Source organism: Hermetia illucens, chromosome 4 (genome assembly GCF_905115235.1).
Source record: "Hermetia illucens chromosome 4, iHerIll2.2.curated.20191125, whole genome shotgun sequence".
NCBI lineage: Eukaryota > Metazoa > Arthropoda > Insecta > Diptera > Stratiomyidae > Hermetia > Hermetia illucens.
Genome location: NC_051852.1, coordinates 99,241,681 through 99,264,478, shown reverse-complemented (window position 1 = coordinate 99,264,478; position 22,798 = coordinate 99,241,681). Strand labels below are relative to the sequence as shown.

At 40.6% G+C, this 22,798-nt stretch overlaps 1 protein-coding gene across 5 annotated transcripts in view; it reads left to right on the top strand.

Moving 5' to 3' along the window:
* The window catches only part of LOC119653444 (beta-arrestin-1), a 371,918-nt gene extending 349,739 nt beyond the window's left edge, over window positions 1-22,179 (top strand). For all 5 annotated transcript variants that reach the window (XM_038058040.1, XM_038058036.1, XM_038058039.1 and 2 more), the window contains 3 exons: window positions 9,788-9,880; window positions 16,813-16,983; window positions 21,193-22,179. In XM_038058040.1, the coding sequence (XP_037913968.1) occupies window positions 9,788-9,880; window positions 16,813-16,983; window positions 21,193-21,271 (343 nt within the window). In that variant the 3' untranslated portion in view covers window positions 21,272-22,179. The remainder of the gene's footprint in view (window positions 1-9,787; window positions 9,881-16,812; window positions 16,984-21,192) is intronic.
* The last annotated feature ends 619 nt before the right edge of the window (window positions 22,180-22,798 follow it).

The following is a 22,798-nucleotide window of genomic DNA, read 5'->3' as shown; positions in this document are numbered from 1 at the left end:
TTTTCCGGCCACATGTCCTGCGTTTAAAATTCCTGAAGAAAAGGACAATGTTCTTGTGATTTATGATTTCATCAAAAGTAAACCCTCAGGTGCTGTTATTTTAGTTTTATGCAAGTACGACGGTTACGAGTCGATGGGGGACTCGAAGTTGCTTTTAATTCTAATAAAAATTTCAGGAAAACACCTATAATATTTGTTCTCCGTCGCTGAATGACGCCAGTAACTTTAGATAAGTTTTTCAATTAGTTATTACACTGAGCTAAGGAAAATTCGCTATGTGTCATGCTCAAACCCCGCCAGATACAATGGATATCCGAAATTTTACATTACCTCGGTCCTTTTTGCTCCCACCCTACTTCATACAAATGACCCTGATTGTATGGTTTGTGTTTTTTCAATAGGGTTAAAGGGTTACAAAGCAAAACATTCCATTAATATTATGTTCTTTTTTCAATTGTTGGATCCTTTTCTATCAACGTTGCAATCCTGTTTCGTGCCTTTGATTTTCCTCTTTTCTATATTATATGAGATATAGAATTTATTTTGAAATTATGATACCTAGTCCTAATGCAATTCACAAGCTCCTATGCCTAGACAAAGGAAGTACTATTTTCGCTGTAAGTAATGATACATATATAATTTCTTCTGAGATAAAATGCAGGCTTGCTATATTCTAACTTTAATCTTCATCATAGCCAATGGCGCAACTACCGGTATGCTGTCTAGGCCTACCCTAGTAATGAGTTGCAGACATCCCGGTTTCGCGCTGAAGACCACCGATCTGGCCTACGCCATCGCTCTAGGTTCTGTCACATCTTCTTTTCCTACTAGGAATATTTTCGTTGTATATTTTATACGGATTAGGTGACCCATCCACCGCAACCTATTGACCCGGATTTCACGCACAACTATTTTTTCTGTCAAAAATAGTTGGCAAAGGCCTACTTCGCCACGGAGAACACCGGTGGTGGCATCCGTCAGTCAAATTAACAACATTCGAAATAAATTTCGAATGTTTCTAACCCTGCTGCGCCGCAAGCTTTTCCAGTATTTTTCCAGCCGTGGTAAGCATACAAATTGGCCGATATGCGTTTCCCTTTCCTGATAAGAAGGTTTCTTTTGGTTGATCTGTCATTGTGCTATATACATCCTTCCGGTAGTTTCGGAATTTGTGGCACTCCTTCAAGAGCTCGGAAATTTACGCCATCTACCAATGCATAGAAAGTTTGCCACGTTTCGATGCCCAGTGTCAGCTGCAACGCCAATACCGTTCCTGTTCCAAGTGCTTCGACAAATTTCCTGGTGTTTACGATGTAATGATGGTCGCTTGCGAGGTAGTCTTCCAGACCTCGCCACCCATCCACCAACGAGACCAATGATTGCAACGCAAGAGATATGGCAGGAACGCTTCTCTCGCCACCTGTGCACCGGAACATTGGTATGGATCTGATGTTTAAAACGACGAGCTCTGTTCTCGCCACAATTTCGAGAATTGCCTCTAGAGTCAACTTTTGGACATACCCCATTCAAGTCAAGATAGGATCCTTCAGGGCATCAAAGCGCGTAAAAAATCCGGCATCGTCTCATTCGGTATTAGATAGACACTGGAAAATGTTACCCCTAAGCACGAAATCTAGCCATCACCTTGGGCTTAGGCAATAACCCTGAGGTGGATGCCCCCCAAACCCAGATGATTGCGACACCTGATACATAGTGGTGCCATGAGCTAGGCCCTTGTTTCCGTATTGTTCACTCATGAGCAGTATATCAGGTTTTATCTTATCAATGAACTGCGCTAGTAACCCATAAGCGGTTACCGTCCGATGCATATTGATCTGTAGACTGTGGATCATGTTAACCGCGTATCATTTCTTTCTAGTTCTGCTTTGAAGACTGAACACCACCCCGAGCCCATAGTATGTACAACGCTCTCATGAGCAGACTGGAGACTAGACGTCGAGACTGAAATTGAGTGGCTTTCACAAAAGAACCTCAAAACGGCCGTCGTAAGGTAGCTGCACCAGCTTGCGAGAGTCCGTTCGTCTTACTCGTAAGTAGCACATACACGCAGGAGTCGAGTTCTCTAAGAGCATCGGTCAGATTTTTCCTTCTGTGTAGGGATTGGTGGTAGCCTTCGCACTGTTTCCTTGAGTAAATGCAAAAATTAAGAAATGTTGACACCCGGCTAATGTCGAATACATAGTTGCTGAGGAGTCTCAAGTTCTTCCCTTACATTAGCTCCACGGGACTTGCAACAAATTCCTCGCGATTGGCTATTCCGAGGCTAAATATCAGGGGTCATCTTAAGTCATTATTGTCGCTTTCAGCGGCCTGTGGCATCTTTCAACTATCCTATTGGATTGCGGGTGGTCCGGAGGCATTTGAAGCGGAGCAGTTTGCCTAACTCCGGGAAAGGGGAGGACTCGAACTGCATTCCGTGGTCAGGGATTATGATCTCCGGGAAAGCAAATTGTGAAATCCATTCTCGACAGAGGGCCTTGGCATAAGATAGTTCAGAAGTGTCTTTCAGAGGTATCGATCCAAAGCCACTGCGTGAATATAATCGATCATCCAGGCTTATGCGAAAGCACTTGGTGGACTGAAGGAACACGACTTAATCTTGTTCCACGTGTTTGTGGTTTTCCAAAAAACCTGCCATCAAGATAATACCAGAAGTATTTTATTATCAGACATGCGGCTAATAACTCGCGATCATAGCTGCCGTAGTTTTGTTGAGCGGTGTTCAGTTGCTTGAAAAAAAAGCTCAAGAGCTGCAACATTTGCTTTACCTTTCTGTGAATGACGGTACCTATAGCAATGCCTGAGGCATCGGCAAATATGGTTGAGAGTGCACCTTGCTGAGAGAATGCCTCAAATTTAGCTTCCATCACTTGGACGTCTCAAATGCCGAGTCTGGGGACCCCACAATCAGGCGAAAGTCTTTGATTTTCTGCCCAGAGAGGTAAACGTTAAGAATCGATTGATAGTGGGCGATCTTAGACAAGAAACGACGGTAGAAGTCCAAAGTCGGGCAAATACTGCAGTTTGTGATAGGGTGCGCAAAGTTGTGGATGAGCGGAATGGGGTATCGGTCTGGGCATTTCCGCGTCTAAAATCGACACAAGGTCCATTTAAAGTGGCGATGACTCTCTGAACTCTCTGAATGTTTGCAAATACCCTGATTGAGACTATTTCCACACAACTGCGAGCTTCTGTGGTATTAACGGATGCATCTTAGAAAAAATTGGAGAAGCGGTAAAGTTGATGTGGACGGACAAAGAAAGACTACGCTCGGTAGTGATGGTCGGGTATTTACGAAGAAATACTTGAACACATAGATCGGCACCGTCTTCAAAAATGAAACGTGCATGAGATTCTTCCTGGTCAGCTAAGGAAGGATGTGAGGTTAACGAGGGATTTGTTGTGTAGATCCACTAGCAATGCATTACTAGCACAGGAAGGCTGTGCCTAACATGGGAGTACTGATATCCACGATAATGAAGCGCAAAGAAACCATTCGTCGAAGTCTTGGAATTTTGTCTACCTTACTCTAGCTATAAGTCCGGATAAACGAAGGATTTGCTGCCGCGAGGTTTGTCGGTGATTCCGGGATGCAGGGAAAACCAAGAATTCAACGTTTGTATTGACAAGTTTTTTGTTGAAAAAGTACAGGGGTTCATACATTTCGTGGCCTTTTCCGCAAACCTTCGGGGGTACCAGCACGTTCCGGCACTTGTCGAGGATCCCGACGATCTAGTGTCCGTTGAGGAGGGGGGAAGTCGAATGTAAACCGTGATCTAGCCCTGCCTTCCTAATGCAAAGCACCAACTGTCTTCATTCAATTTAGAATTCACGAAATTTTAGAACAAATATTGCGATTACTGACAAAATTGGATTATTATTTTAATTTATTTTCTATACTAAGCAGATAAAAAAAAAATATAATACAATGAAATAGGAAGCATTATTTCGGCACTCTATTGAAATTTTCACTAAGAGGTTGGTGGCCGATGAAAGAAAATATAGCAAGTTATATACATTACGAGCCGTAATTAACATACAACTCAAAATACAAAACTATTGTTTTTAAAAAATTAAAATTTCCACTTTTTCCTCCTCCTATTCTTTAATTTTCTAACGTCCCCGTCATTTCCTTCACTTTAAAAAGTACGCCCTGTTAATTTCCTGAAAATACTCCTTTATTCTGTCAACTTCTTTCTTTGACCTATTTTTCTTCCACTAACCACATCCTTTGCGGTAGCGGACGAAGTTTTAGAAAGATACTCATTTTTCATAGACCTTGTCGTTTCTTTAAATTTTTTAAAAGCACGCTGTGTTAACTTTCTAAAAAACGCTCCTTTATCTCACCAATGATTTTCTTCCCACGCGCCCCTTTTCGCGCTTGAGTAGAGAAAAAAGTTGCAGGGAAACAGGTCAGACGAAGACGGTGCAATTCGTAATGCAATTCATGAAATTTGGTTATGCTAATTTCGTATGATTGAGAACTGGTGCGTTATAGTGGTAAAACAATATTTTTTCATTGACAAAAGATTAGTAGGCGGTAGTGAACAGGCTTGACACATGCAAACGTCTATTCTACTTAGCATTTGAAATGGTGAACTTGCTACTTGCAGAAATATTTAATATATGCTAATTTTAAGCAAAGGGAAGTGTGGTCTACAAGCGAACAAGCATGAAAGGTTTCAGCCTCTAATCTTAAACGCCCATATTCCAAGTGGCTTCAGCAATAAAATCGCTTGTAATATGTACAACGTCAGGAAGATACTCAAAAATAGCAAAATTTTTATTGGATATTATAACAAAAGGAACAGGAAAACTTAACGACAGGGCAATTGCAAGAAGTCTCTAAAACCCTAGATCTACTGTCCTGCATGAAGATCCTGGAGGTTTAACGTAAACACCTGCCGTGGTCCTCTTCGGACATGAATTGGTTCGGAGACTACGATCAGAGCCACACGTAATTGGTATAGCAGTACTGGTTTATACTGAGTGCAGACTTAGCGTTCATTCACCTCTGACGCTATTAATGGGTACGGCCTCTGAGTTGTATAGCGCAACCCGACGCTTGACCCCACAGGAAGCTCTGCCCACCATATGTGGTCTACTGTCCTTCAGATGAATAAGGATGTGGGACTAGCACAACGTTTGACGAGGCTGTCGCGATTCGGCAATCCAAAATAAAGCGTTAATTGGTGAGATTTTACTTTTACTATTATCAAGTAGATTCATTGCAAATATTCATTATTTCGATCAGCGCTTTGTCCATGCCACAAAGAAATAGATTCACAATATCCCTCCCACCTTTTGAATTTCCTGAAAACCTAAACTCCATTTAAATATTTTCAATTTTAATAAAGAAATCTTCCAATATTTAAAATAAAATCCCAATGATCATTAACCTTTTTAGTTGTTATTTCCATCACGCATTATATTAGTGAGATATTGGACAGGTGATCACGAGTGGACCGGAAAGTGATCTCACTGGGGAAGGTGGAGCTGATGGCGGGTCTCTGTATGACGGTGTCTCATTTGCTTAACACTTTCAATTCGTTTATTTTAATTTTCATTCCGAGTTATCGCAATCTAGGCAGATACCGGATTTTACCTAGCACTACGTGCTAAGCAATTAATTCAGACGGTCCTACCTACTTAATGGCGGTAGCCTGCGGTTTGTTAATAGGAGAATCTGTTATAAGCCCGGGGGACGACCACGCCGCGGTGAATGGCACAGCCAAGAGATCTCCATCACACACCATCACCAAATGACTTTCAGGGGCATTTCACTTGTTTACTGTGCATTGCCTTCGATTTCACTCCATTCAGAGAATTGAAAGATCGATCGAAGTTAAGTGCAGTCAACCTGCAATCTAAGCAAACATTTGACTCGTCTGCTCTTTATTATAAAAATAAGCTCGTAGTAAGCTGAGTTGGCGATGATGCTGTGCCGGAGCGTCAATAACACCCCTCCCTCCTATATCGGGAAGCAAGTTTATCCGCCATTCACGTGGTCCATGACAATATTCCGCATACGCATACGCCTACGAAGGGATAGCGAAATACATTGAGTGCACTTATCTTATTCTTCTTCGAGAGCTGAGATTTCAGCACCAACTTCCCACATCCCAGGAATTCAGACAGCAGAACATTCTTCAAATAATTTGCTTTGCAGAATTCCTTAAGATATTTGGAGAAGCCTAGTCTAAGTCAAATCCTGCACGTGGCGGTAACCAGTGCTGTGTTCTGTGTGCGGCTCGTGATGAGCTTTGTTAATGGTATGGATTCGACATCTGTTAAGACCACTAATAATGAGCGTTATGAATTTTGTTGTCCCAGTGTGTCCAGAATTTCAACTACAGGAGACGTGCCGATCCTCCAAATTAATTTTTCATGATGAGGGTCTTTGGTAACTCAAACCACTAGCAAAAAAGTGTAACTGCCCCGCAATACACAGGTAATGCTACAGTAGTGGCATATTGGCACTCAGTTAAGATGCAAACCCATAATTGATTTCAGGTGGAATTCTCGGAGTTACTAGAGATAATAGGTCCTGGTAATACCTGGTCTATGCATCTATGCATATCATTTCCGATAATTCTATACACGCTGTTCGGAATTCGGCCAGAACCTAGGCGGAGATTTTAGCCGGGCGGTGAAAAGAAGTGCTTCGGCCAGTACTGAAACTGTTGCCCGTAGTGGGGCGTGACGCTCCATTGACTCTTAGTCACCAGTTTCCGCGATGACCTCAAGGTGAAAACGCTCCCTGATGATGGTTGCGATTTTGTGGCAGCGAATATTAAAGACGTACTTGTCTGCAACCCAGCGCATAGTTGCATGCGCGTATTACGGGAACCGTTCGAATCTTTGGTGCAATAAAGGGCGGCAAAATGTTATACCTCCCCTTTATTATTTCCTAATGAGTGTGGATGATAAAAAGGTTCATTTTCTCAGTCCACTTCATCCGCTGCCTACGTGAAGTGGTCGCCATAGATTGTGGTGAAAGAGCTATAGCAGGCAGAACCAAGCTAGGTTATCGTGTCGCATAAAAATCGAATCGATTACCGGTGCCGACTGTTCGATTCGCCAAATTGACGACTCCCGTGGTTATCCGTACCGGACCTTAAATTTTTCCTTCTCCTTATTTTTAATAGTGTATTTTGAACCTAACTGGTGTGATAGTTTCCTCAGTGAATATCCTGCAAGCACCCAAAATTCTTGTTCACCTAACCCCTAAGACGCTGCGGTGACCTACGACCATTCATAGCTCCCTCCGGCACAGCTAAACTTAGCGGCAATAAACTGCACGTCCATAAGCATTTATGGCTACAGGCAAGTGCACGCAAGTCTTGGCGAATTGGGATTTTGTGGAGATTACCGGCGTCTGAGTGATCAGACAATTCCAGACCGACACCCCATTCTTCCAATCCCAAAATTTGCCCATTGTTTTACAAACTGTCGTATTTTCTCGACCCTGGATTTCACCAAGATATATCACTAAATCCCTGTAGTTTGTACGATATATCAAAAACAACGGTTTGCACACTTTTCGGACTCTTCAAGTTTACATGTGCCTCTGTGATCATAGCCTAGATCTCAACATTGATGGAATTTCCTTCAGCCTCAGGTTAAATTTCTCATTTCTCACCCCTGATTAGTAGTATTTTGGCTACCACCAATCCACTAAGTCGTTACAAACTCCAATTTTGGAAACATATCTCAGAATAGTCGTCGATGATAACATTAACATGTTTAAGGTTTTGTTTGTTGCTTATAGCTGAGCTTCCTGTCTATCACCACCCCCAAGTATTGGAAGTGATGATATGATTCCCGATTCTAATACAGGCGTAATTTCTGTCTGTCCGTCTGTCTGTCTGTCACACGCACTTTTTTCAGAAACGGCTATACCGATTGACACGAAATTTGGGAAGAAGGTGGGAACTGTGAACGCCCAGACATGCAGTGAGTTATATCCTCCTACGTTGAGATACATGAAAAAGGGGGGTGTAATAATTTTTTCACCGAATATAGTCATGTGGCGTATCAAATTAAAGGTCTCGACTAGTACTTTTCGAAGTCGGTCTTAGTTTTGAGATTTGTTAGAAAAGTGGAGAGTGGGAGGGGTGGAAAGTGATGATTTCTTTAACGGACCCATTCTCAGAAACTACCCAACCGAAAAATCTTAAAAAATTCATGAAGCTGCATCTATGTGGTACCCAGGCCTCAAAATACTCTCCATATCGATATCCGTTCAAATTAAGTTAATAATAGTATATTACCATGTTTTTGGAGAAATTGAGTAACACCCCCCGTAAGTTTATCCCAGAGTTATAAAAGTCGGTAGTAGTATAAAATATAATATGAAGCATATTATCCCCAAGTTTGATCAAAATCATACTATTAGTAACAAAGTTACAGTAGCTCAAAGTTGACTTTACCATGTAAATTTACTGAAACTAAATACCAATATCACACTAAAGTGGGTGGTCAGACATGCTAAATGCATATACATAACGGACTACGTACAAATGGAATAGTTCTACACTCAAAAATACTCACAGATGTAGCAAACAAAACCTTTCATACCTGACGCACCCAGCTTCCGGTTTCCCGACTTCTTTAAGATGTTTTTCGATGCAAAATTAAAAAAAAAAAATTCAAAAATTAACTTAAATACCGGAAAATCACAACTTTTTATGAATTGATTTCAATTTTTATATGTCTCCGTTTGCACAACGATTGTACAGGATAACAATATCGACTTCCATTAGCAAACGTCTGTTTTCAAACGCTGGTGATAATTGATGCATCGTACATGACAATTTAGACAGGAAACAAGTGTACATTTCTACAATCAACCATAATGAACAGCATCCTTCCTGCCTCATCTCACTTGTCTAATCAATCTCCAAATTTCAATGAATTAGCTTTCTCGGAGGTGCCCTCATCAATCAGTAAAACAACAGAACCGCAGCCAAAAGCAACTTTGTCAAATCCTTCAAGATTATGCAGATAAATACGTAATGGGGCGACCTAAATTATCTAAACCTCATTTTCAAACACTACCATTGTTATTTTCTATCAACAAATGAAAATGCGTAAACGCCTATCGCGGAAAATCAGGTACACGCTCCGGCGAAATAAATTATTCCACATCAAGATTATACACGTAACAGATGAGGTCTTGTGCCAGTTTTTTTCTGCAAAGATAAAGATTCTGTTTATTTTACTAACTTTATTATGAAGTGGATCTCTATCTAGATAAATATTTACAATAAAACCAAATTGTTTATTTGAGTAGACTCTGGTATGCATGTATTTCGGAGGAATCTTTTATAAAATTAAACTTCGGAGAAAACATACGATTTGGAGCAGATGCTTTCATTTCCAGCACCGAAAAAAAGTAATATTTTTTGCCTATATAAATAATTTATTTTCTTGTACATTAACATTTTCATTTCCTTGAAAATTGCTTGGCTTCCTCAATGAGTTCTAAGCGCTAAAATCTTTTATATAGAAAAAATATGGAATTTGATTTGAAAGATAAAAGCTCTGCATCAACTTAATTAAACTCCAATTCCAGTGCGTTAGCATAAACATTCTTTAGAAATATCACTGAATAAAATGTAAAAAATTGATATAATTAAAAAACTATTTTAAAATTTACTTAAAGCATGTTATTTCCGAAATCTGCTTTATATCAATTAGCAATGAACAATTTTAGATACTTTGTTCTGATGAAACATTTTTTGTTCATTTTTTTTATAAACAGAATTGCGGATCCTGCGCAACGAGAAAGTTTAGGCATTATCGTACAGTACAAAGTGAAAGTGAAGCTCTTCATCAGCGGTCCTATCTTAGGCGGGTAAGTTGTCAGTGAGATATAGGAACATGCTTCCTTTGATTTCAGTAACAGCTATGAACTAACAAATGATACACGCCATCAATTCGGGAACTGCTTTTCTTGAATGCATACATACTATATGTACATAGTAGTCCAATGTTTGGAGTAATGAGTAATTAATTAAACTGAATGTTTGTGAGGTATCTGTTTGTGACATTCCATGAATCTCAAATATTTGGTTGAAAATTCACAAGAAAGTACGTTATAGAAATTATCTCGTAAATGGTTCTTATAAAAACAAACCTTGTCATAACCTGCTTGATTACATCTCTTTTCTCCGGTGGTAATCCCTACTCTTCAAAGGGTGTTAGCTTAGACAAACCATTGGGTCTGAAGAAATAATCAAGCGAATTTAAACCTTGGCAGGTATTTGCGGTATCTTTTATAGAAAGAAATGAAGTGAAATTATTATTAATCTCTTCATCCTCTTCTATGGAAAGCACAACGTTATTAAAATTGGTTTATTTTTATTAGGGAGGAGGAACTGGGGGAGTTGCACCGTCATTCGCTCTAGCTAGGTATTCCTTCTTTTACACGAAGCGCTCGCAATCGCGTTTTCAGAGTTTACTTTGAATAGATCCGACCATCGAGTTCTTGATGTTCCAGTCTTCCCAGCATGTTAGCATTTTCCGCACAAGAATTTAAAATGATACCATTTCACCCGGAGTTTCTTCCAGGATTCTCCTTTTCTCCACAAATCTCAGACAGTGGAAGAAAATATGCCCTGGGTCCCCCGGGATGCCATCGCTGTTTGGACAATCAGGTGCAGTATTCAATTTAAAACTACAGAGTTACTGATGACCTCTCCACAATCCCTTGAGAAACTGGGTGATCGCCCTATACTATCTCTCCAGCTACTCTTCGATGAGAAGATAGACACAAGACCTGTGTCCACCGATATTTTGGTCATTTATTTGTGGATCTCTTCCTATTAGCTTTCTTCATCTGAGTTCTGTTTGGAACCGCCCAAAAAAATTGTTTCTTTAAGATTTTTCTGTGAGCACGTTTTTAACTTATAGTCCACAATCGATCAAGCACCTCTTCAAGAGTGAGAAAAAAATTATTATCTACAATTTTTTACAAAATGTCAACCGTATGGCCGTACCAACAAAACAAGATATTTTGGAAGTCCTCCGCGGCGAACAGTGGAATTCCCTTGAATCAACCTCTAGAAGCGGGGATTAGGTAAAAATGAAACGATTAGATGAAAACTCTTCATAGATTTCGTGGTTTCGAGAAAAACGCTATAAATTTTCGAAACGATAATACTAGGGTTCATATATGTTTTTAAATTTGACTCTGCTATCCCAGCATCATGCAATTGACCTTTGATGACCATGATTTGCAGTTGCAGCTGGTTCATGGGTGCTGCAGTCTTGGTGCTGCAGGCAGAACACACCCTTAGGGTTGTTTTCCTGTAAACCGCACTTAGTTTATGTGCATAAGCACAGCAAGATGAAACTCCCTACCTTGAGCAGCCTGCAAGTATACCGGAGACGACCTACTCCTTCACCGCGAGATTGATAACCTTGCTAGTTACTCTACTTTGGATTTCAAGCAGCTTGTTCCTGCTGACTGCGGTCTTTACGGCCGCATCCAAATGTCCGTAGAATACGTCAGTATTTCTCTCTTCCTGGGAGAATAATTTCTGGATAATTTTCACTAAGTGATTATTGCATGCGATCTGCGGACATAAACAGTCTCTGAATCGTCCCATAACGCAGATTTACGTCGCGGGTTTTTCCAACTCATCAAGTATGAAAGTAGGCCTCCAATATTCGACAATTGCTTCGTAAAGTAGAGGACGCCCATATTTCTTCCCTTGCCGTTAGCGTTTACGGTAGAAATACAATCCGCAATGCACACGCATTCGCCTTTGTGCTGTCACGCGGTTGTGGGGTTACCACTTGCACAATATTAAGACCGATGAGTATGGAACCGAAGCTCGTCGCTGTCGTCATCGTCGAGGCTGTATATCCCATTTCGAGCCTTGGCCTTCAGTATGTCCTTCCTCCAACCATCTCACTTCATCGCTCGCGTTCTGCAATTTCGAAATCTGAGCAATGATACGCTGCCTTCGTCAACAGAATCTCCCCAGCATTTTTGGGCTTCTCCACCAGTCTTCGTATTTCTGGTTTCCCTTCGAATGGCCTTTTATGTATCCGAGTGTCGCCCATACGTTGAGTGCAGTCCATTGCAGCTTCCGAAGTTTGACTATTTTCGAGACTTCAGGGCGTCAAATATTTGATACAATGCATGATTGCATCTGATTCGCCGTTAGTCGTCCCTCTCGTTTAGCTCCTATTATTCGAACGTATTGTTTTTCGAAAGCACAGATCTTGCTATCGTTTTGTATACTCGGAGCTATACTCGACAGAACCGAATAGAAGGCAAGCTAAATTCAGTGTTTTATTTCGTCAACACATAAGTATATAAAGTTCTCTAGATTTTTGAAGTTGTACTCGTCAATCATTATATTTTGTCTGATGGGAGTCATTTTTCTCATTTGCGTCATATTTTTCGACATGTTTCCGTTAATTTAAAGACCAACTTTGTTTGCCGTTTTGTCGAGGTATATAAGAGTCTCCTTTTCTGATATGAAGACGCTATGATATTCACATTGTCCGCATATGTAACGATTTGGCAGGACTTCTAGAGCGGCGTACCTTTGTGTCAACAGGCAACTTTCAAATAGCTTGCTCCAGTACCAGATTGAGCAGTATCTCTTTACTTTAATCCGATGTTTGCCTCAAACGCATCTGCCGGACTGTTGTTCACTATAACCTGCGCTGTGGTATGGGACATTCTAATTCTGTTAAGGATTACCAATTTTGCTAGAATTCCCAAATCAAATATTACTTCGAACAGTATATTTCAGTCAATATTATCATATCATCATCAACGGTGCAACAACCGATATCCAGTCTAGGCCTGCCTTAATAAGGAACCGGTTTTGCGCCGAGGTCCACCAATTCGATATCCCTAAAAGCTGTCTGGCGTTCTGATCTACGCCATCGTTCCATCTCAGGCAGGGTCTACCTCGTCTTCTTTTTCTACCATAGATATTGCCCTTATAGACTTTTCTGGTGGGATCATCCTCATCCATACGGATTAAGTAACCCGCCCACCGTAACCGATTGAGCCGGATTTTATCCACAACCTGACGGTCATGGTATCGCTCATAGACTTCGTCGTTATGTAGGCTACGGAATCGTCCATCTTCATGTAGGGAGCCAAAAATTCTTCGGAGGATTCTTCTCTCGAACGCGGCGAAAAGAGTTCGCAATTCTTCTTGCTAAGAATCCAAGTCTCCGAGGAATACATAAGGACTGGCAAGATCATTGTCTTGTACAGTAAGAACTTTAACCCCATGGTGAGACTTTTCGAGCGGAGCAGTTTTTGTAAGCTGAAATAAGCTCTGTTGGCTGCCAACAACCTATCGCGGATTTCATCATCATAGCCGTTATCGGTTGTGACTTTCGACCCTGGATAGAAGAAATAATATCATATGCCTGCCTGAAGTCAACGAATATTTCGTGGACGGCGATGATGAATTCCCTGCATTTATCTAGCATCTGTTTGACCGTGAATAAGTGGTCAGTTGTCGTTTTTCCAGCTCAAAAATCTCCTTGGTATTAACCAATCGTACTTTTTGTGAGGGTTTTATAGGACGTAGTAATAATATGCCTTTGTTATTTTCGCAAGTTAACTTGTCTGACTGCACAATCCGTTGTTGGTTTCAAATATAGAAAAGCAAATTATGAATAGTTTTCATGGTCCATGGTTGGCCTGATTTAACGAGTGCATCGATGATGTCATCCATGCTCAACGCCTTTGACATTTGATGGCTCACTCTATTTCTTCCAATGTCGGTGGTTCAATATTCCCATTATGTTTGACCATAATTTTTGTTGTGGATAAAATGCGGCTCACTATGTTACGGTGGGCGGCTCACTTGATCCGTATGGATGAGGATGATCCCACCAGAAAAGTCTATAAAGGCAATATCTATGGTAGAAAAATAAGACGAGGCAGGCCCTGCCTAAGATGGAGCAATGACATAGGCCAGGACGCATGACAGCTTTTAGGGATATCGAATTTGTGGACCTCGGCGCAAAACCGGGATGTCTGGAGTTCTTTATTAAGGCAGGCTTACACCGAATACCGGTTGTTTCGCCGTTGGTGATAATGATGATAATTTTTGTAGGTTCTGGTAACTGAGTTGGAATTCAAGGGTTGAGGAACTTTTTTAAATAAGATGCCCATATCTCATGTGCTCCTAATGAATGCCCGGTTTTTCACTTTTACAAAGGGTGGTTTTGAATTAACAGGCACGCCTCAAGCGCTTCGGTACTTTGTTGACTTGTCTTGTGTTGTTCCTCGCTGAGTTGTTGTCGATTTTCTTGTATTACACGTCAAAACCTCTTTCTTTTTTTTGCCTGAATATGTTATTAACTGTTTGTCGGAGATCTTCGTAATTTTCTCTCTTCGACCTTGTATTTCACTTTATATGTTGTCTGTATGCCTTCATTTTCTTCTCGATCAATCATTTCTCCGGTTGACCACTTCTTCCACTGTTGTTTTGATAGCACGTTTTGGTGAATAGGACCTGATCGTCCTTTCAGTTTTGACTTGCACTCTTGCGCTTTTAAATCATTTCTTAGTTTAGGAGATGGTGCAACACCACAGAGAGCGTAGTCATTCATTCGTTTTCGCGGTGGTTTCCATGGTATCAATCCTACCCGGGACTGTTCATCATGTCACTGTGCACGATGTTTTTTTTTAATTACAAGTTCGTCGCTTCAGACCCTCTTAATGAAGGGATGTGATTAGATAGGATGCAGTAAGGTGGAGTTACTCCAACTAAACTAGGCGATCATCGGTTTTGATGAGGATCGTACTCAGTACAGTACGTGTACGTCCTTAGCTGGGCTTGGAACCGGGATATTTACATAACATAGCGGGACTGAAGAACGGTCAATCAAACAGGTAAAAAACTAACAACATGAAAAAGATATTGGGTGATGTGCAACACTGTCATGTACATCGAAATTTAACAGAATCGCATACTGCCATCTGTTTCTGTTGGCAGTACCTTGTTTTTAATAGAAAGCACACGGGATAAGACGGAGGCTGTTTCGCTGTGTGAGAAACAAGGATTTATTATGACTTTTCAACCCAAGTAATAACAATGACTCGCTAGCTTGATTCTTTTCCAAAATCATCTACGAAGTATTTACTTTGGACGATGATACAAAAGAGTTTGTCCTAGGCAGAAACAGCGATTTCTAGGTCATTTCTCACCAAGTCTTTTTTCTCGGTTATAGCAGGAAGTAAAATGGTCCACTTTGGATCTCAATGTCCCGTATGTTGATCGTGGAGATATGACTCTGGCTTCCGCTGTTCATTATTATTGGTGGCAGAGCCTTTTTTACGCTGGACATTTTACTCAAAGCATGTTTGGATGGCTGGTGGGAACTTAATTTCTCTGAAGACGCTTTTCCATGACATCGCCCCAGTCTTTTTTCCCTCACGAGTGTCTATCAATTGCCCATTAATCACGTTTTTACTGCACTGGCTGGCTGAGATTAACTAAGCTCAACGTACTCAGAATTTTGCAGTCATCAGCGCTTTTATATCCTAATCACGAATCAATACTTCTGGCATTTTGATCACAAACATCGTATCAGAGCTCTCCTTCCATCATATGCCTGTAGATAAAAAGAAGAATATAATGATATGGCAAAGATAACTACAAACTTTCTTATTAAATTCCAATTGGCCAAAGTGCATCTAGTGCCATATATACTGGTACTAACTCTTCTGTGAATCACTCGTTTAACTAGTTTAGTTACCACTTTACGAAGGTGGTTCTTCAAGGCGTCTACTAACTTGTAGCAACGAAATCAATGAGTACGCCTCGCTTAGAAAATTTACCAGCGATAATACCAAAGGAAGTACAGGGTTCAGAGTGCAGCATCTCAATAACGAATTCAACAACAACCTCCTATGTCTATGGAGATCACATGGGTGCTAAGTCTAAATTGGCCGAAGTAGAACTAATTTTCTGTTTCACAGTTGAAGAAATTCTAAGCCCGCATCAACCTGGTGGACTGGGAGCGAGGTTCCTCTCACTTTTGTGGTTTATTTTCGAAAAATAAGTGGTAAGTGTTTCGTTCAGGGTGGAGTGAACTCATCTCTGTCCTGGGCGCATCGTCATCGAAAGTGGTTCCCAGGTTTTGTCCACTCCTTCATATATATTCGAAAACATAACCTGGGTGTAAATGCCCTGGACAAAACCGTCGATCCTCACTTTTGAAAAATTGAGTGTTTTCCTCTAAACGAAATATCCGTAGACCATGAAAGTGGGAAACAGTTTCTCCTCAATTGATCCAATCTATCACCAAGGGGCTCAAACCTCCCTCGGGATTCGGTTGTTCGTTATTCCAGAAGGAACTTTTGACTCGAGACTGCTTCATCCTTTTCTTTGTCTTTTGAACTTAACGGAGTATGGACTTCATGGCGTTTGCCTTTATTGGAGCATTTGGACAGAACGTGCGTGAGGTTTCTTTGTCAATCTATTCGGTTCTTATCCTCACCTTTTTGGGCCTTCACAAAGGATGCCCTTTGAATCGGTTGAACCATTCTTCACGGAACTCATTTAAAATATGTCACGCTGCACATCGTATCGCTAATGCAGCCCTTGTTTTGGTTATTCGTTTTTGCGACGAGGTCAAAAAATCGAACAACTAAAATACTTTGGCTTTCCTGATGTTTTTTCGTGAGATTGAACTTACAATTCCAATTTATTTTCTAGAAAAATGTTATGGTTTTCAAATGGATAAAGTGTATTTAATGGTGAATGTTAATTAGCTTTTTCATTTCTTTTACAGAGATCTAGTCGCAGAACTACCATTCATTTTAATGCATCCAAAGCCTCTGGAAGACGTTGATCCGATATTATCAGAACGGTCACCGCGGCGCAGCATTGATCGGGCAGTTGCTGGTTCACAAGAAAATCAAACGGTCGAAGTTCCCACAACAAATCTTATACAACTCGATGGGTAAGATTATTTACTGTCTTCAATTTTCGTATCTATTTCTGGCCATGTATTTTTAAAATTTTGTGAAATCCTTCCAAAAGTTGGTTATTCTTCTTGCCTTGGTTAACTAAATTTGAGAAATTCACCAGCTTTGTAGTTGTTGCCTCTCCAGTAGGTGGCGATTCCAGTATTCCAAACGTTGTTTCTTCCTCCTGTATGGTGCTACACTTCGAAGCCACTCCTTGGCATTCTAAAGTCTTTGTCTTTATTTTTCTTGGTCGGGTAACAACATCTTCTGATTCGCGAAGTCGAGCGGCTTGTTGAGCGCTACCTTATATATTTCTGGGTTTTGAAGATGGTCATTTGCCTTCTAGCTTAACTAGCTTCAAACTTCGATATAAATTGTCACTCCATCTGAGACAGGGTAAGCTCAAATAGGCCCTGTTGGCTGTTAACAATTGTGTGCGGATGTCATCGTCATAGCTACTATTAGTCGTGATTTTCGACCCTAGATAGGAAAAATGATCGACAATTTCAACGTTGTATTTTTTATCTTTATTGTTTGGTGTTGTTGTTTCTTTCCTCCATGTTTTCCGTCTGGTTTGCAACAAAGTGCAGTCCACCAATCGCTGCTACTTGATCGGGATGAAGGAGGCAGTTGTCTATCTGGAGTTGCTGTTCCCATTATGTCAATATTGTCATCACAGACCTGGCTGGTAAACTTTTTAGAGGATAGTGTGTGTCTGGCATGTATATCAATATAGCTTATTACTTACCCCAATGCCAGGTTAAAAAGCACGCAGGGTAGAGCATGCTTTTGTCCTATATCGTTGATGATATTACATGGTCTCGAAAGGGATCCTGCCGCTTTTGGTCAGAGTCGGTACAGATAATCTTACCGATTCTGTCGGAAAACAGAATTCTATCATGACCTTGTACAATATTACCCTATGCCCCATCCTTGATGTCGAAGAAGAGTTGTTATAACTAATGATGATATCCCAACAGTTTGTCCATCGTGTGCCGCAGAGAAAAAGTCCGATCAACGTGATACCTCTGTAATTGCTGCACTTACTGAAGTTTGGTTTTTTTATTATTGAGCAGATAATGCCTGGTTACCAGTCGTTAAGCAATAATTCGTTGTCCCAAGCCTTCATCATAAGTTGATGGACCACTTGGTGTAGTTCGTTACCCCCATCGGCGAAAATCCATGGGATCCTGACGAGTTATGATTCGTAGATCGACGGATTGTACGGATCGTTCTCAACATGCTTGGTGGTGACATCATGGTCCAGCGTCTTCAGTTGGCGGGACATTCAATATTCTGTAATACTCTAACTCAGTTCCAGAAACTCCCAGCTGAAATCGTTGAAATTGAGAAGGGGGATTTGGACATAAACTAAGTGGGAACGTAGCGAACATTCCACTACGTTATTAGAGTCGAGAGGAATGGCTTATCAAGTAGTGCTCTAGAAAATGATCCGCAGGAACGTCAGTAAAGAGATAAACAACGGGCGGATGGAACTGAAAGAACTCCTGGCTCATATTCCCTTCTACATGCGGACATGGACAGCAGCAGAAGATGCGCGAAAAACAGAAACAACCGCGGTTCCCTCTGAAACCACCGTAAACGCCAAAGGCATCGCAGATACTCCGTTACAAAGCGAACTTGGGGGAAAAAGCGCAAAGACCAAGACGCGGACTTCATCCAAGTAGTCTCCAGGGTTAAAGAAGGCAAAGAAGGACAAAAGGAAACAAAACCACACACCGTTGAAAAACCGTCCATCCAAATTCAAGGCGAATATGAATAATGGATCAACAAAAGAAAAGCCTGTGGCAGAGTTTTTGTTGAATTAGGCCCAAAGACAACAAACAAGACTACGTTCTTCAAGGCGGTCAGTTACTACTGGGAAAAAGGGCTCTGATTTTTAATCTAGAGTCTATGTACTCTTTGAAAACCCGAGGGGCGGGAACGTCCATAGGTAACCGATGAGCGGATAAATATCACCTCTTCTAAGTCAGAGCAGAACGTTACGCTTACAACCAATAATATGTAGCCTGTGCAATTTTATGTGCAAGCAGAAAGGTCAGCGGGCATTTTTCCTGGCCAATATTCCGCTTGAAATATTAGAGAATTGTTATTATGTTCAAATTGAATTTTTTTAAATGAAATGGAGTTTCAGATTTAGGGGAAGGTACCAATTATTAGTGTTTTTTTTTTTAAATAAATAAAATTAATCATTTAAAATATTAAATTTTGAATATATGTATATGAATGTCGGGATTGGAATTAGGACATTAAAAGAAGGATATTGAGAAAGCTAAATGGTGTTAGAACGGAAGAAAAGGAGCAAATATTGCATTTTATTAAATAATACTCCCTTGTCAGCTTTTCTCTGGGAAAGGCAAATTGCATACTACACATGTCGCCAGCTCCACGGAAATCCAAACCTTTCACGCCTGTTACTCTTCCAGCTCATCTCCTAAAGCATGATTGGTTCGCTTCCATACCAATCCATCGCATACCTGCAGATCAGGGATTTTTTGGAATTTTCTGTAATGCGCTCGGTCACTTGCAAATAGTCCGTAGACTAGAACTGTGGCGATTTAAAATCCACGTCTGCAGTGTTTTCGTTTCTCCCGAAGGAATCCACCTCCGCTGGCAAATACGTTCGAGATAGAGATTCTGGCAGCAGAGCCTTTTCTGTGTTTAATGATCAACGGTAATCGTTTAAGCTTCAATCCCCGTCTGGTCAGTTTATCATGAAGGTCTGACTGGCTCATCAGATTTTCTTAGCTGCGAAACATTCCTATTCAGTTGCTATATAGTTTCGCTGAGGCTAAATAAGCTTGTTCGACATTTACGCCCCAGGAACTTCATCTCCCTCTTTTATCTTTTGTATTAGCACCGCTCCTACGCCATATTGAGTTGAGATGGCAAAAGGTTTGGAAAAGTCGGAACTGATGCGTCTTCTGAAGCTTGTCTGTCAACGGTGCAGGCAGCGAAGCGTAATTTGACATAAATCACTGGTAGCATCACCTTCCAAGGAAACGCTAAAGCTGTTTCACGGTTTTCGGTCGCAGAGAATCTTTGATGGTAGGCACATTGTCAGAATTGGTGCAAATCGTCCCATTACCAATGATGTGCACAAACCTCCTTCATAACAGTTTTGCTCTTCCGGATGTTCAATGTCAAGCCAGCGCGCCTCATTCAGAGAGCCACTTCGCTTAAGAGCAGCAACCGCGTGTTAACGGAACATTTCGATTGAGTTTCAGCTTCATGGCCAATTTTAGGTTTTTAGGGTAGCCTCCTCTCTTGGGTGTTTTCAGCCACTCACGATGGTCTTTTAACCTTCGCCAATCCTCATTTGTCATCACACGTCCATAGCTGTTATCAAACCAATATACGACTCCAAAAGTAAAAGTAAAGTTCGCCAAGTTTGTATTCTGTTGCTGATACTATTCCTTCACGTCATCGGTGACCACCTCGATGCTAGCTTATTTGGAGGACTCGATCAGGACTCAATTTAGCCAATTTGAAAGGAGAAAGGAACAAACAGGATCGGACTAAAGATCAACACCAACAAAGGATTTCAGTCTGATTGGTCATTAATGGACAGAACATCGAGCGAGGGTAGCAGTAAACTTGATATTACTCGACGCATTACTAAAATCTGGGTATGCAGGTAGCTTCACACAAACATTAGTGAGGTTCTTCATCAACATTCTTTCTGTGCTGCTTTATGGAGCCGGATGGCTGTCATAGCGGAAGGTGGCAGTTGAAATTTCACTGATGACAGAGGGATTTGTTATGATAACTGGATGTCAGATACCAGTCAATTCAGCTGTGAATGAGTACCTGAGTCAAATCATCCGACACTGAAGGTGCAGTGAATGGATTACACGATCGCAAGAATAGGCTGGTTAAGTCATTAACTTGAATCCATTATCCCAGAATGGCCGGTGGCGAGTGGATCGCCCTGGAAACCCAGAATAAGGAAAAAATTGTAAGCTTTTCGGAAAGACTTGAGGGGAACTGAACCACATTTTAGCGAATCGATAACGACCGCACGCAGGTGTACGTAATTGAGCATCGATTCCTTCCAAATTTTAACTTTAATGCGTTCTGCCTCAGGCTACATTTGTTTTGGCGCAACTGACACAATATATTTCTTAATTTAACTTTAACTTTTATTCCCATAACTAATTAATTAATATGATTCATTGCAGTGACGACGGACAAGATGACGACATAATATTCGAAGATTTTGCACGACTTAGACTTAAAGGTGCTGAAACGGATGCCTAGGACATACTACTCCATACTGACAACGGCTGATTACCAATACCAATAAAAGAATAAAAAAAAACAAAAAACAAGAAACGATATAAACATTCAAGAATGGAATTTATTATGCACACACATACACAAATAAAAACAACATACAAAGAAACACACAATTAAATGAAATAATGAAAATATTATCGAAGGACTAATTTCTATTATAAATTAATATTTAAGTTTTAAACAATTTTCTAAATATTTTTTCATAATTTTTAAAATATTGCAGAAACAAGAAGAAAAATATACACAAAGATAAAAACCAATAATTTTTGTAAGGTATATCTAAATAAGACAGAGAAAACCCAAAAAAAAAATATAGAAAAATTACAGACGTATAATACACAAAGTAAAAACACTATAATAGCAACAAATTGTCGAACATGAAAATACGCTTTGTCATGAGCCACAAAAACAGTAAAATAAAATAGAACACAATAATAAACAAACGATAAAATAGCTAGAAGATGATAGACTATTTAAAAAAAAAGTAATTGCAGAAAAATTGAATTTTCGAACCCTTTTGTCCCATTTTCCCTGTCCCGCGTGAAGGCTCATCCACCAAGCGACCACATACTCATGGAAGGCTGCAGACATTTTCCGTGACTATCGCTGGAAACAGTCCACGGTAACCATATACTCTTGGAAAAGCTTTATTTGTTGCATTTATTGATCCAGGCTGGTCAAGAGAATCTTGAACGCAATTTTAATTAAAAAACAAGCGAGATTTATTCGCTGACGAATGACGGACTGGCTGACGGCGGAAAAAGGGATAAAAGGTCTAGGGTTTCAATACAAGGTGTTGTTTTATGTACCTATCTAATTGTAAACAAACTTTAATTGGAAGTAAAGAACACAAAGTAAAAGAGCATAAACGAGTCTTGATATTTTATAACCCTTAGAAAGTCCTATGGTTTGTTTCATTCGGTGGGGAGAATGCAAATGGATTTTTTTTCTGTTGTTAGAGTAGAGAGAAATCTGGTGGAAAATACTAAATCGCAATCTGAGCTATGTGATTTCATGCAGCAAAAAGCAACTAATTACCAATAATACAAAAATTGGGCTTGTGATGATTTGCTTAATTAAAGTGAGGTAGGGCGAGGAGAGCTTACAAGCGCAAACGGCTGAAATTATATATTTTTACAACCGGAAAAATTTTTTTCCTAATCGGCTGCTCCACCTATTCTTCCAGAAAACGGGAAAAGAAGGCTCGGCAGGAGGGAATTTCAGCCGCAGACGAGGGGGGCTAAAAGCTAAGTTCCCTCTCTGAACCTTCTCTTCCGTCTCTACCAGGAAAAGCAGAAGAAGAGGAAACTGGTGCTCTGGGTGCAACTCGTCTGATACCTGTATGTGGAAACGGATCTGTGCAGTGCGAAAGAAGTCGAAGCTTTTTGGTAATGAGGACATGGGCGTTCTTGCCCTCCCAATTGTGGCAGCATCGGCGGAAGCTGGGATAAGCAGGCAACCCAGATGGGAGCAATAGACTCCTCAGTT